Here is a 12,532-nt window from a genome sequence, read left to right as displayed (position 1 = left end):
ATCCGATGGTTGCTGCAAGAACTGCTAGGTCCTACAGATTTTCCTAATACAACATCAGTAAGATCAGGCCCTTCCTATCAGAGCAACACAATTCCTTGAGTCCAAGCTCTTGCTCTATCCAGACTGGACTATTGTAATGCTCTCTTGGCAGCCCTTCCAGCATGTCCTGTCAAACTTATGTATCTGATCCAGAATTCAGCAGCGAGAGCGGCCCTTAACTAGCTGAAGAGAGCGCATATCACACTTCTCTTCTTGAGCACTGGTTGCCTACAGAAAGACCACTGACGCTGGACCCCTATACCGAAACTCACTACTTCAGACTTATGTGCCATTCAGAAGCTTGTGTTCTGCAAGTGAATGGTAAGAGATAATAAAATCTCTCTGAGTTAGAGAACACTTATTACAGGGTTTAGTTCACCCAAAAGTGCGACGAGAATACTTTTTGTGAGCCAAAATGGAGAAAGATTTCATGGTTTCTGAGATGTTGGTAAATTAAAGACAAAGCAACAGTTCGCCAGTGATGTGACGATGTAAAACTCCCGCTCTTGTCTGATTTAGATTTCTCCCAATAAACATTTAATTAATGTCCTCACAGTCTGATAAACACTGTGAATTAAATCAGCTGACTTGTTTATGAATCACGATGGATTCAACAAGGTCAAGTGGTTGAAAATCATTGAGACTAAAACAAGTTGTTTGTGATATGAATATTTGATAGACAATTGTTGCTATTGTTTCACAAATGTCTCTATGTTCAATGAAAATAATTAAACTCCAAAAAGAAAAAAAACACATCCCTTCATAAATCATAGTGTTTTATGGCATCACACTAGTTTTCTGAACTATTATTCTTGTACATCTGTGTGAGATGACCATGCACTGCTTGAGCGATGACACTGACACGAGTATTTTCACATTGTTGCTTTATTGTTCAGTTCATCTTGTGTACAGGTAACACTCAGTGTTTACTGCGCATGTGCAACACAACAGAGGATCAATACGGGTGTCAGAGAACAAAACATGCAACACAATGCAATAAACCACCACCACCTTCCTCAAAGGTAAAACAATCAAACTTCACTATTTAATTCCATTGTTTGCTTAATCTGAATATCAAATTATTTACAAGTGATGGGTCTAAACTTTGATCACTTTGATACCTTCGGGCAATGCTTTTTCTTATGTTTTTTTTTATTAGATAGTTGGTTGAAACTCTTCCCACATGAAGAGCACTTGTACGGTTTCTCTCCAGTATGAATCCTCTGGATTTGTTTTAAAGGAGAACTTGGCAACTTTTTTTAACTTAATAAAACTGTCTAGAAATCATTTGGATGGCTAAACAACCTGTTCTGGTGAAATTGGTGACTTTCCCCTTTCCCCCCAGCGTTCCCAGGCGGAAAACCAACCTTGCAACTTGGGGACTACCGTCCCGGCAAGATAGAAATTGGAAGTCTCGTGAGAAGCGAGAACGAGCAGAAACACAAACTGCTTTATGGTTGATATCAGAATACAAAATGTACATGTCAATGTTCTATGATAATGTGTATGATGTATTACCCACCACGGTAGACATAGCTCCACACAATAAAGTTGGCTTGCTCCGATCATAACAAATACACATGAGCAGCGGTTAAAAGGGGTAGGAGTGAGTTTTTTTACGACAGTGTTGTGAAATATACGCTTGTGGGGAAAACATGCGACAACAAAAGTGAAAATCAGAAATGACTAGAGTTCTGCTTTAAGGCAATGTATAAAGTGAAGGTCTTCCCACAGTCAGAGCACATATAAGGTCTCACACCAGTATGAATACTCTCATGCTCTTTTAAAGTGTGCAGTAGTGAAAAACTCAAATTATCCAGCTTTTGCTTAATATGAATGCCACATTATTTATTTGTAAGTGTATTATTTGCGATTGATAGATCTGAACATGAGATTTGCTCATTAAATAAGATATGGCAATGTTTTTTCTTATGAGTCCATAGATTAGATATTTGGATGAAACTCTTCCCACACGTAGAGCACTGGTGCGGCTTCTCTCCAGTATGAGTTCTCTCATGATCTTTCAGGTTTCCTGACCAAGCAAAACTCTTTCCACAGTGTGAACACTTGTACGGTTTCTCTCCAGTATGAACTCTCTCATGATCTTTCAAGGATTTGGAGCACGAGAAACTCTTTCCACAGTGTGAGCACTTGTACGGTTTAGCTCCAGTATGAACTCTCTGGTGTGATTTTAAGGCACTGGATGTAATAAAGGTCTTCCCACAGTCAATACAACAATGAGGTCTCACACCAGTATGAATACGCTCATGTTGTTTTAAAGTGTGCAGTTCAGAAAAACCCTTCCCACAAAAAGAACAAACATGAGGTCTCACACCAGCATGAACTTTAAGGTGTGCTCTTAACCCTGATGCCAAAACAAAAGTTTTATCACACTGATCACAGCTGAACGATCTCAATCCAGAGTGAGAGAGCAGATGATTGTTGAGAACGCTTTTGTAAGTGAAACTCTTTCCACACTGAGAGCATGTGAATGGTTTTTCTCCAGTGTGAATCCTCATGTGTACATTTAGGTGTCTTTTATGAATGAAACTCTTTCCACACTGAGTGCATGTGAACAGATTTTCTCCTGTGTGAATTCTCATGTGCACATTTAGGTGTCCTTTACAAATGAAACTCGTTCCACAGTCAGTGCAGGTGAATAGTTTTTCTCCAGTGTGAATTCTCATGTGTCTCTTAAGGTCTGGTTTATGCATGTAACTCTTTCCACACTCAGAGCAGGTGAAAGATCCTTTGACTCCAGATTTTCCAGCTTGTTTTTTTGTGAAATTCTCTTCAGTCTTTGAAACTACTTCATTTTCATCTTCATTTTTGAAATTATGTGGTTTTGGAAACAGCTGTTGATTGTCTTCATTTTTATATGTCAGTTTTCCATCTTCATTTTTTAAATGAGTTTTTTGAAACCGATATAGTTTGTCTTCATTCACCTCCATCGGGTCTAAAAATCAACATATCAAATTCCCAAGATTATATTAAAGCACAAATGAGAAACAAAGAAATAAAGTTCATTCTAAATTTAGCACAAATCTAGTTTACCACTGAGTCAACTAGTATCTAGTTTTAGATGTATTGTTTTATTCTCCAGAGAACCAGAATGTTGTGTGTGTCTGAATTTAGTTTATGTCATTACAATGTTTGGAGAATCCAGGTTTAAAAAGAGAAAGAAGATATTTTATTTATATTTTATTATACAGTGGGGAGAACAAGTATTTGATACACTGCAGTGCACTGCACTACTTTTCCTACTTGCAAAGCATGTCGAGGGCTGTAATTTGTATCATAGGTACACTCAGGGCCGTAGCTAGAGGATCCGGGGCCCCCTGAAAAAATATTGATGTGGGCCCCCCACCACCCTCCACCAATATATTTTCTGCATGCATACTCATATATTGTTGGCGTACTGTACAATATGCATGGAGGCCCACATGTAACTAGGGTTTTCTTACAAAATAACAAAGCAGATAACAAATAAATGTAAATCAAGATTTTAATGAACATCAGCAAAAGCAAAATAAACAAATATAACATTAAATATAAAAAGAAAATAGGCCTAAATAGAAAAATGAAATTTCTTTCAAAAATGAACATTGAAATAACTAATAAAATTATACAAGTATTTAGTATATGTATATCGGTTTGTTTGATCTTTAACCTTTGATGACCTGACACGTCACTTCACTAGGATAAACCAAAATCCCATTGTCTGACCTTTTTGTTGGCAAAGTCACTGATTATGTCCTTATTTATCTTACCCCATTGGCAGATTATTTGACATGTTTTAGGCAAAAACTTTTTAGCAAAAAAAAGATTTCACTTATCTAGTAAATGCATCTTGATTTAAGAATTTTGAGAAATTTGGACGGGAAACAAGACAAAAATACTGAGTAAGAAAGGCATTTTTTTGCAGTTTGAGTATCTTAAAATTCTATAAAATTACAACTAATAAAAATTAACAAAAAGCTTGAAGTGGAGTGAAGTGAGGTGTAAAGTCATCAAAGGTTAGGCCTATAAATAAAAAATAAATAAAAAATAAGAAAACCAATTTTAAAAAAAGGAACGGTAAGATAATGTTTTTATGGGTTGTAACACAGTCTCATCTCAAAACGTCACATACTGACGTGGTTTGACCATACGGCAACATACGACGAAAAGGGTACCCCTATAACGTCAATATGAGACGGTTCAGGTTATGGTTAGGTTTAGGTATGGGTTAGGGTACCGTTAGGGGGCGCTGCTGGTGCGCTTATGTCTCCGTCTCATATTGACGTTATGGGGTACCCTTTTCGTCGTATGTTGCCGTATGGTAAAACCATGTAAGTAACAGTCTTGAGAATGTAGTCAAAGTTTAAAAAAAGATTTATCTTATTATGTATTTTAATAGAGATAATATGGAACTGGTAAAATAATATTTAAATAAAGCTCATACATTTATTCATTCAAGTGCAGTTGTATTCGTGTTTCTTGATGTAATAAACACATCACCAGCCAGCAGGTCATGCATAATGCAATGCGTCGTGTCTCGTGTCAAGTTATTTACAATAGTGAAAAGGACAGGGATTTTAATCACGTAATCATTCAGTCGGTTGTAGTGCCCCTCGCGCCCGTTAATGAAAAGTGAAAGAACACGGTAGTTTTCTGATTCTCAGCGAAATAACAATACAATACACTAACCTGTGTTAAAGAAGGTTTTAATTGACTGGGATCCAACAACTCTCCTGGCCTCCCTCTCCTTCTTTTCGTGGCGTTTCTGATAACCAGATTTGTATTTTCTTTTTCCCGACATTTTTCCAGTGAGTCAGTTCCACCAGATTAACGTCTTCAGGCAATGCCGCCTCAACTCTGATTGGTTCTCTTCACGAGCTGGGGCGGGGTATTTATTAATAACTAATAAATAGATCGGACTAAACCATTTTTAGGGAGGTAAGAGAAGCAGCTATTTGGAAAAAATATTTAACCAAGTTGCATGTTTTTTTGTGGTTTTCATTTTAAATCTCAGGCATACAACTAATAAATATTATAATTATTCATACAATAGTGTCCCTATAGTATAACTGCTGGATTTTGTGGGGCCCCCTGGGCAGCGGGGGCCCCTATAATTGTCACCACCTTTCACCCCACCAGCGACGGCCCTGGGTACACTTCAACTGTTAGTGACGGAATCTAAAACAAAAATCCAGAAAATCACATTGTATGATTTTTTAAATAATAAATTTGCATTTTATTGCATGACAAAAATACTTGATCACCTACCAACCAGTAAGAATTCCAGCTCTCACAGACCTGTTAGTTTTTCTTTAAGAAGCCCTCCTGTTCTCCACTCATTACCTGTATTAACTGCACCTGTTTGAACTCGTTACCTGTATAAAAGACACCTGTCCACACACTCAATCAAACAGACTCCAACCTCTCCACAATGGCATGCACAAGGCTGGGATGGGCTACAGGACAATAGGCAAGCAGCTTGGTGAGAAGGCAACAACTGTTGGCGCAATTATTAGAAAATGGAAGAAGTTCAAGATGACGGTCAATCTTCCTCGGTCTGGGGCACCATGCAAGATCTCACCTCGTGGGGCATCAGTGATCATGAGGAAGGTGAGGGATCAGCCCAGAACTACACGGCAGGACCTGGTCAATGACCTGAAGAGAGCTGGGACCACAGTCTCAAAGAAAACCATTAGTAACACACTACGCCGTCATGGATTAAAATCCTGCAGCGCACGCAAGGTCCCCCTGCTCAAGCCAGCGCATGTCCAGGCCCGTCTGAAGTTTGCCAATGACCATCTGGATGATCCAGAGGAGGAATGGGAGAAGGTCATGTGGTCTGATGAGACAAAAATAGAGCTTTTTGGTCTAAACTCCACTCGCCGTGTTTGGAGGAAGGAGGAGGATGAGTACAACCCCAAGAACACCATCCCAACCGTGAAGCATGGAGGTGAGAACATAATTCTTTGGGGATGCTTTTCTGCAGAGGGGACCGGACCACTGCACCGTATTGAGGCGAGGATTGATGGGGCAGTGTATCGTGAGATCTTGGCCAACAACCTCCTTCCCTCAGTAAGAGTATTGAAGATGGGTCGTGGCTGGGTCTTCCAGCATTACAACGACACGAAACACACAGCCAGGGCAACTGAGGAGTGGCTCCGTAAGAAGCATCTCAAGGTCCTGGAGTGGCCTTGCCGGTCTCCAGACCGGAACCCAATAGAAAATCTTTGCAGGAAGCTGAAAGTCCGTATTGCCCAGCGACAGTCCCAAAACCTGAAAGATCTGGAGAAGGTCTGTATGGAGGAGTGGGCCAAAATCCCTGCTGCAGTGTGTGCAAACCTGGTCAAGAACTACAGGAAACGTATGATCTCTGTAATTGCAAACAAAGGTTTCTGTACCAAATATTAAGTTCTGCTTTTCTGATGTATCAAATACTTATGTCATGCAATAAAATGCAAATTAATTATTTAAAAATCATACAATGTGATTTTTAGGGCTGTAATCAACCAAAGGAAATCTTGGTCGACTGAAGACCTGAAATTTTCGACTAAAAATCGACTAAAAATGACGTTAGGAAAAAAAACGTTAAATTAATTAGCTGCGCACTGTGTGCAGTACTTGGTAGCCTTGTTGTCCGCCTAAATGAATTATAAATAAACATAAAAAAATATTAGGCTATTTGCAGTATATTAAATCGTTTTTGACCTGATTATTTTGCACTGAAATGAGTCTAACACAGCAGTCTGTCGGCTCTGACAGCGTTGCATCACGCGCACCTGCGCAATATAGCCTATGATTTCCGAAAATAGTACTGTTGTCAACTAGTGATATCATCACAAGAACTTTTGAGGAATATGCAACATAATTTAGACAATTGTTTTTATCATATGTATTATAATAACTGACAGACACGTACACAGCGAGGCTGAACACAGGAGCGCAGCTTCGCGGCTGAGACACGAATATAGACTATTAACTTAAAGCTTTACTCTTAAACACAAAAGACACGTCCATTTTAATAAAAAAAGAATATTTATTAAACAAACCAGATCAAGAGCAAAAACGAAATAAAGTGCATAACTGAAAATAAAGCATAGGCTCAAAACTAATACAAACAGTGGCACAGCGCATTGCGCATTAGGCTACAATAATTTTTTCCCGTTTTCTATTTTTTTTTAAATGCTGCCACACTGCCGATGTCTCAGGACTGACTATGAATTAAACGCTCTCACAATTAAATAAATAATATTCAGCAAACCTCTAGCAGCCTTTCTTCAATCTGTCTCTCTTCTCCGGTGGGTTGGGCTAATCCAAAAGAAGTGAAAACAAGGGGGGTGTTCTGAAGACAGACTGTTATCTGTGAAACAGGGGTGCTCTGAAAACACCCCCATTAGCAATTAGTGCTTTCCACCTGATGAAGCGAACGCGGCAAAACTGATGAAACGAACGCGGGAAAACTGATGAAATGAACGCGGCAAAACTAATGAAATGAACGCGGGAAAAAATCGACCAATCAGAATTTTGGTCGAGCCAGAACGTATCGACCAACAATCGACTAATCGACTGGGAGATTACAGCCCTAGTGATTTTCTGGATTTTTGTTTTAGATTCCATCACTAACAGTTGAAGTGTTCCTATTATAAAAAATTACAGACTTCTACATGCTTTGTAAGTGGGAAAACCTGCAAAACCGGCAGTGTATCAAATACTTGTTCTCCCCACTTTATGTCCTCTTTAGAGCTTTTTTTGCTCGGAGTTGGGTTTTTTTTTCAACTGCAAAAACCCAAGGAGCCTGGGGCGCATAAACAGTGCACAGAATGCTCACTGCCATAGGAAAACAATTTTAAAAAAGGAAAAAACTATTTTCTCCTGAAATGGAGCAGTTCCAACTTTGTCAGGGCAATCTGTTGTTTGTGGATCACAACTTGTAAGTATGTCTTATATGTTGATGTGTTTTCTTTTAACATTTCCAATTATAAGTTTTATGTAGTCACTATGATAGAGGCTTGCTACGATAGTCGGTGTTGACAGTGTTACCGGTGATCAGAAGCAACACCGGTTACATCACTTGCCCATCTCGGCAATATTTGTGGTCAAAGCGAAACGTAAAAGCACCTATATAAGCGAATTTGTAATTTTACTGTTTTGTTGTTGTCTTTTTCATTAAGAATAATAGGCTAAGGAACTCACATTCAAGCATTCCGACCCCAATTAGCGCTCATTTGAAAGTGAAACTAAAATGCGCACGGCCCCACAACGAGCAGAACAGAACTCTGCTCCGCACCATTATAAATGCATGTGCGGACACGCGCATTTAACTTTCGCCTTTAAATTACCGATTTAAAAGCCCCTGCCGGTGATACCGGTATTACCGGTGTTGTCACACGTCGATTAACCGACGGGAAAATATCCTCACCATCACATCCCTACTATGATGTAAATAAAGGGCAAAGCTTTGTCTCCGCTGGCCTGCTAACTTACATTACAGTATTCCTGTAGTGTTTACTGTAGCTTTTGTAAGCTCTTGCTTTTGTAAGACTGTTCATCTGTTTGTATTACTATAGTTTTCTGATAAATATCATAATTAAATGGTGTAGCTATAACATTGTATCTAAAATGTATAAGAAATTTACAAAATCAAAAAAAACATACCACTCTGAAACGTCCAGTGAAATCCATACATGAAATCCGTTCTGTATGATCCTCTTATTTGTTAATATTATAATAATATTAAATTATCAATTTCTCTCCAACTTTTTTCTTTCTCAACCTGGTTGTGGTGCAGCTCAGATGAAACATAATAGACACGGGTGCTCTTGCCAAAGTGCGACTAAACTTTCCTCCATTTCTTGGGTCCAAATAGACTGAGAAGGAGCCTTTTTTCAGAACCTAAGCCATGCTTGCTGATATTCTAGTCTACAACTATGTAATTTTCAGTCAGAACACATTTCACACGGCAGGATTTTGAATATCAGACAGGTCCAGATATTAGCATGCCAAATATCTAATTTGTGATCTTACTTGATGTCGATAACGATGATAAGCTCTGGAAATTTTCACTCTATATGGATTAAACTAACAGCCAGTCACACAGCAGAAATTAACGTGACAACATGGACCATTTATCCACTCTGCTGAAAGCCCAATCAGCAGTGCAGTGAGAGGTAACTGGAGTAGATGCGTTTACTTTAAACTGTCACATGGGTTTTATGCTAATTTAAGACATAACCGACTGTGTTTAGAGTATACTCACCGAGACTGAAATTGACATAATTTTGCATGTGTTCGACTGTTAAAGCGAAAGTGATAATCCACGAAAAATAAATTGTTACTCGCGAGCTGTTTGTGAGGCGGCTTTACTCTATGAATGCACGCAGAGAAAACCATCTCTCAAGTCGCTCTTGAATGTTTAAACTGATAAGACTTAAAAAGACGTGCAAATTGTAAACTTTAGTCACGATACAATGCTGGCCCGATTGTGCAAGTGAATATTCCTTTATCTCCGGACTACCAAACACGACGTTTGCCGCTTGCCTTTTGAGAGACCGTTGAACACTCGCGCTGTTTGAGAAATTGCATCTCGTAGAAAGTTTTAAAATGACTGATTTGATTTTTATAAATCTGTGTGGATTAAACAAACTGATTAATCCAGGTGTGCCTGACCAACAACAATAATAATCAGGCACACCTGAATTAATCAGTTTGTCCAATAATTGCAGACAGGAAACAAAGGAGCTGGCTAAAGTTCAGAAAGTAGTGCAGCTGTGCATGAAGCCCATTGTGGTTAAAAAGTATATACATTTTTATTTTTATTTTAGAAAATGACCGATAGTTTCGCTACATAAGACCCTTATCTCTCGACTGGGATCGTGTGGAGACTTTGAAGCTGCATTGAGACGGACATTTGAACTTTCTTTGAACATTGGGATAGATGCTTGCCATTAAAGTCCATTCTGTGTAGAAAAATCCTGGAATGTTTTCCTCAAAAACCTTAATTTCTTTTCGACTGAAGAAAAAAAGACATGGACATCTTGGGTGACGTCGGGGTGAGTACATTATCAGCAAAACATTTTTTGAAAGTGAACTAATCCTTTAAGTGCAAGATGTGCAGCGGCAATCATTTATATAGCATTATAATGAGAACACGATTGTAATTAAAGGTAAATTCCCTGTGCTTCAGTATCCCACTTTTCACATCAATTACACATCAGACTAGCGCGGTCAAGTTCACGTACGCATTCTTGTGCTTTTGTGTAGATGTAAATTGCATTACTTTTATGTTGTCTATATCTGATTTGTCTCATATAGGATGATTGAGTTTATTAAAGGGGTCATGACATGAGAAACCAAATTTGCCTTGATCTTTTGGTATATAAGAGGTCTTTGTACCATTAAAACGTCCTGCAAGTTTCATAGCTTAAGACTTCCTCCTCATTATAAACGAATCATTTATTTAATCAAGCTCTAAATACAGCTCGTTCTGGATCCATGGTAAGAAGTGACGTCACGGACCACGGTACGAAGTGACGTACCAGCGTTTGCATACGACCGCCTCCAACTACGCAAGACAACTACGCTCATTTCGTATCGTTGTCGCGCGTTGCGCGCCTCACAAGTGTTCAGTCGACGGACAGCGTGTGGATCTGTGTACAGGGAAATTACGATGCCACGCAGATCTGCTGTTCCTGGCTGTGGACAAACAACATCTGTGAATACGCTGCGAAAGATCCAGTCGTCAGGGGAAAATGGATGCACTTTATTTTTTGCGGACGTCTCAGTCACGGCAGTGTTAGTTTAAGCGTTTGTTCTGTACATTTGAAGGATGACTGTTTTGAGAACAAATCCCAAAATGATGCTGGCTTTGCCAGAAAACTGTTGCTCAAAGATAAGTCCTTGCCGACTATTCTGGGCTCAACAACGACGATGCAAAATGTAAGTAATGTGTTTAAAACTTTAAACTACTTTTTAAATACGCTGAATCCGCAAATGTTCTGGCTGGGAGCGTTAATAATTGATGCATAGGCACTGACGTTAGCCAATCATAACAGTGGGCGTTAACACTGAACTCTTAAAGGGGAAACACCCCCAAAACAGACTGTGTGAATCAGAGGATGAGAAACAGGGAAAAGGTCATAAATCACTACATTTTAAAAGTTTTTTTGTAAAAAAAACTATAGTAATACTAATTTGCACCTAAGGGAACATAATAAAAAAATTAAAAAAAACATGTCATGACCCCTTTAACCAGCTCGCAAAGCGCTGCAGTTTACCAGTATCATTCATTCACTCGTCAGCTTCAGCTAAAATGTAATGCCCGACATTAGCCTACTGACTATTATTGGGTTATTTGAGATGGTCAGATTCACTTTAGAAAGGCTATTTCTTGTTCAATATCATTGATGATATTAATAATGCAGTGCTATTTTGGGATGACTATAATCACTTTCTATCATGGAAAAGAAAATTAAGTGCAAGATGTGCAGTGCCAATTAATCCGCATTGCATGTTATCAAAGAAATTCAATCAAATGTAATGTTCTCTACAGAGGAAAAAAAGTATATGGCCTGGGTCTCATAGTGATGTGTGAGTTTTCATCAGTCATTAAAGAAAATGAAGGAAAACACCAACCTATTTGTTCCTCTGTATCTTCATCTTTTATTCTGCAGGGTTCTTCCTTAATCTCCATCTTTACAATAGTATGTCCGTAGTTTCTCCTGGAGTAATTCCTCCTGCTTGCTTCTTCTTCTCCTGTGGGAAGATGGGAATATTCCCAGCATTTAAACTCTCACGAAGAATTCTCATTGTTTATAATCAATACAACTTCTAAAGCTAATTTGTTTTTCGTAAAATGAAAACACAACTCATAATCTTCACAAAATGTAACGTTAATGCGAAAAAACAGTCAGTAACGAGTTTACGTTTTACGAGCGTATGATCAGTCGGTTCATTTCTGAGTGATTCACTAAATGAACCGAGTCATTTAGATTAAGATTTCTCCTAATAAATTATACATTTAATGTACTCGCAGTGTAAAAACAGCAGATTTAGAGCAGAATGAACGGCTGTGTTCCACTTCTCATGTTTATGTTCCCTTCCCTCGCTCACTTCTCTTCTTCTCCTAGACTCGGGTGTGTGTCGTTGCTTCGGTTGCTCGAGCGCCTCTACTGGCGGAAACCAATCCATCTTAATGAAGGAAAACACAAACCTGTTTGTTAATCTGTATCTTCTTCTCCTGTGGGAATATTCCCCAGCATTTAAACTGAAAGAACAATTCCAATGTTACAGTTATTGTAATTTTACACAAGACACACAATCCTGAAAAATTATACTTTATTGAATTTGAAATATGTTCCCTTTTCAATAGTACATTGCAAATATACACAATTGTTTAAATATTAAAAGTATATTAGCGTAATGCTTTTACCTATATAATAATTGTACTTTAGTATATTTTAGAAAAATATACTTGAAGTGAATATTATGTTTATTTTTT

General features: G+C 38.4%; 1 protein-coding gene across 2 annotated transcripts; it reads right to left on the bottom strand.

Annotated features, from left to right (window-relative positions):
• Positions 1-912: 912 nt before the first annotated feature.
• On the bottom strand, positions 913-12,221 carry LOC306984763 (uncharacterized protein). 2 transcript variants are annotated; one of them, XM_079586435.1, is made up of 3 exons: positions 12,062-12,221; positions 11,668-11,784; positions 913-2,995 (listed from the first exon to the last, which is right to left on the bottom strand). In XM_079586435.1, exons 2-3 carry the CDS (start codon positions 11,723-11,725, stop codon positions 1,884-1,886), a joined length of 1,170 nt encoding a protein of 389 aa, XP_079442561.1. In that variant the 5' UTR covers positions 11,726-11,784; positions 12,062-12,221; the 3' UTR covers positions 913-1,883. The 2 variants fall into 2 exon arrangements, with proteins under 2 accessions (XP_079442561.1, XP_079442560.1); XM_079586434.1 differs by lacking the exon at positions 12,062-12,221 and having other exon boundaries at positions 919-2,995; positions 11,668-11,819.
• Between the last annotated feature and the right edge of the window lie 311 nt (positions 12,222-12,532).

The sequence above is a fragment of the Phoxinus phoxinus genome (genome assembly GCF_949152265.1).
Source record: "Phoxinus phoxinus genome assembly, chromosome: 17".
NCBI classification, from domain to species: domain Eukaryota; kingdom Metazoa; phylum Chordata; class Actinopteri; order Cypriniformes; family Leuciscidae; genus Phoxinus; species Phoxinus phoxinus.
Note: the sequence above shows the minus strand (reverse complement) of the source record. Positions and strands in the feature narration are given on the sequence as shown.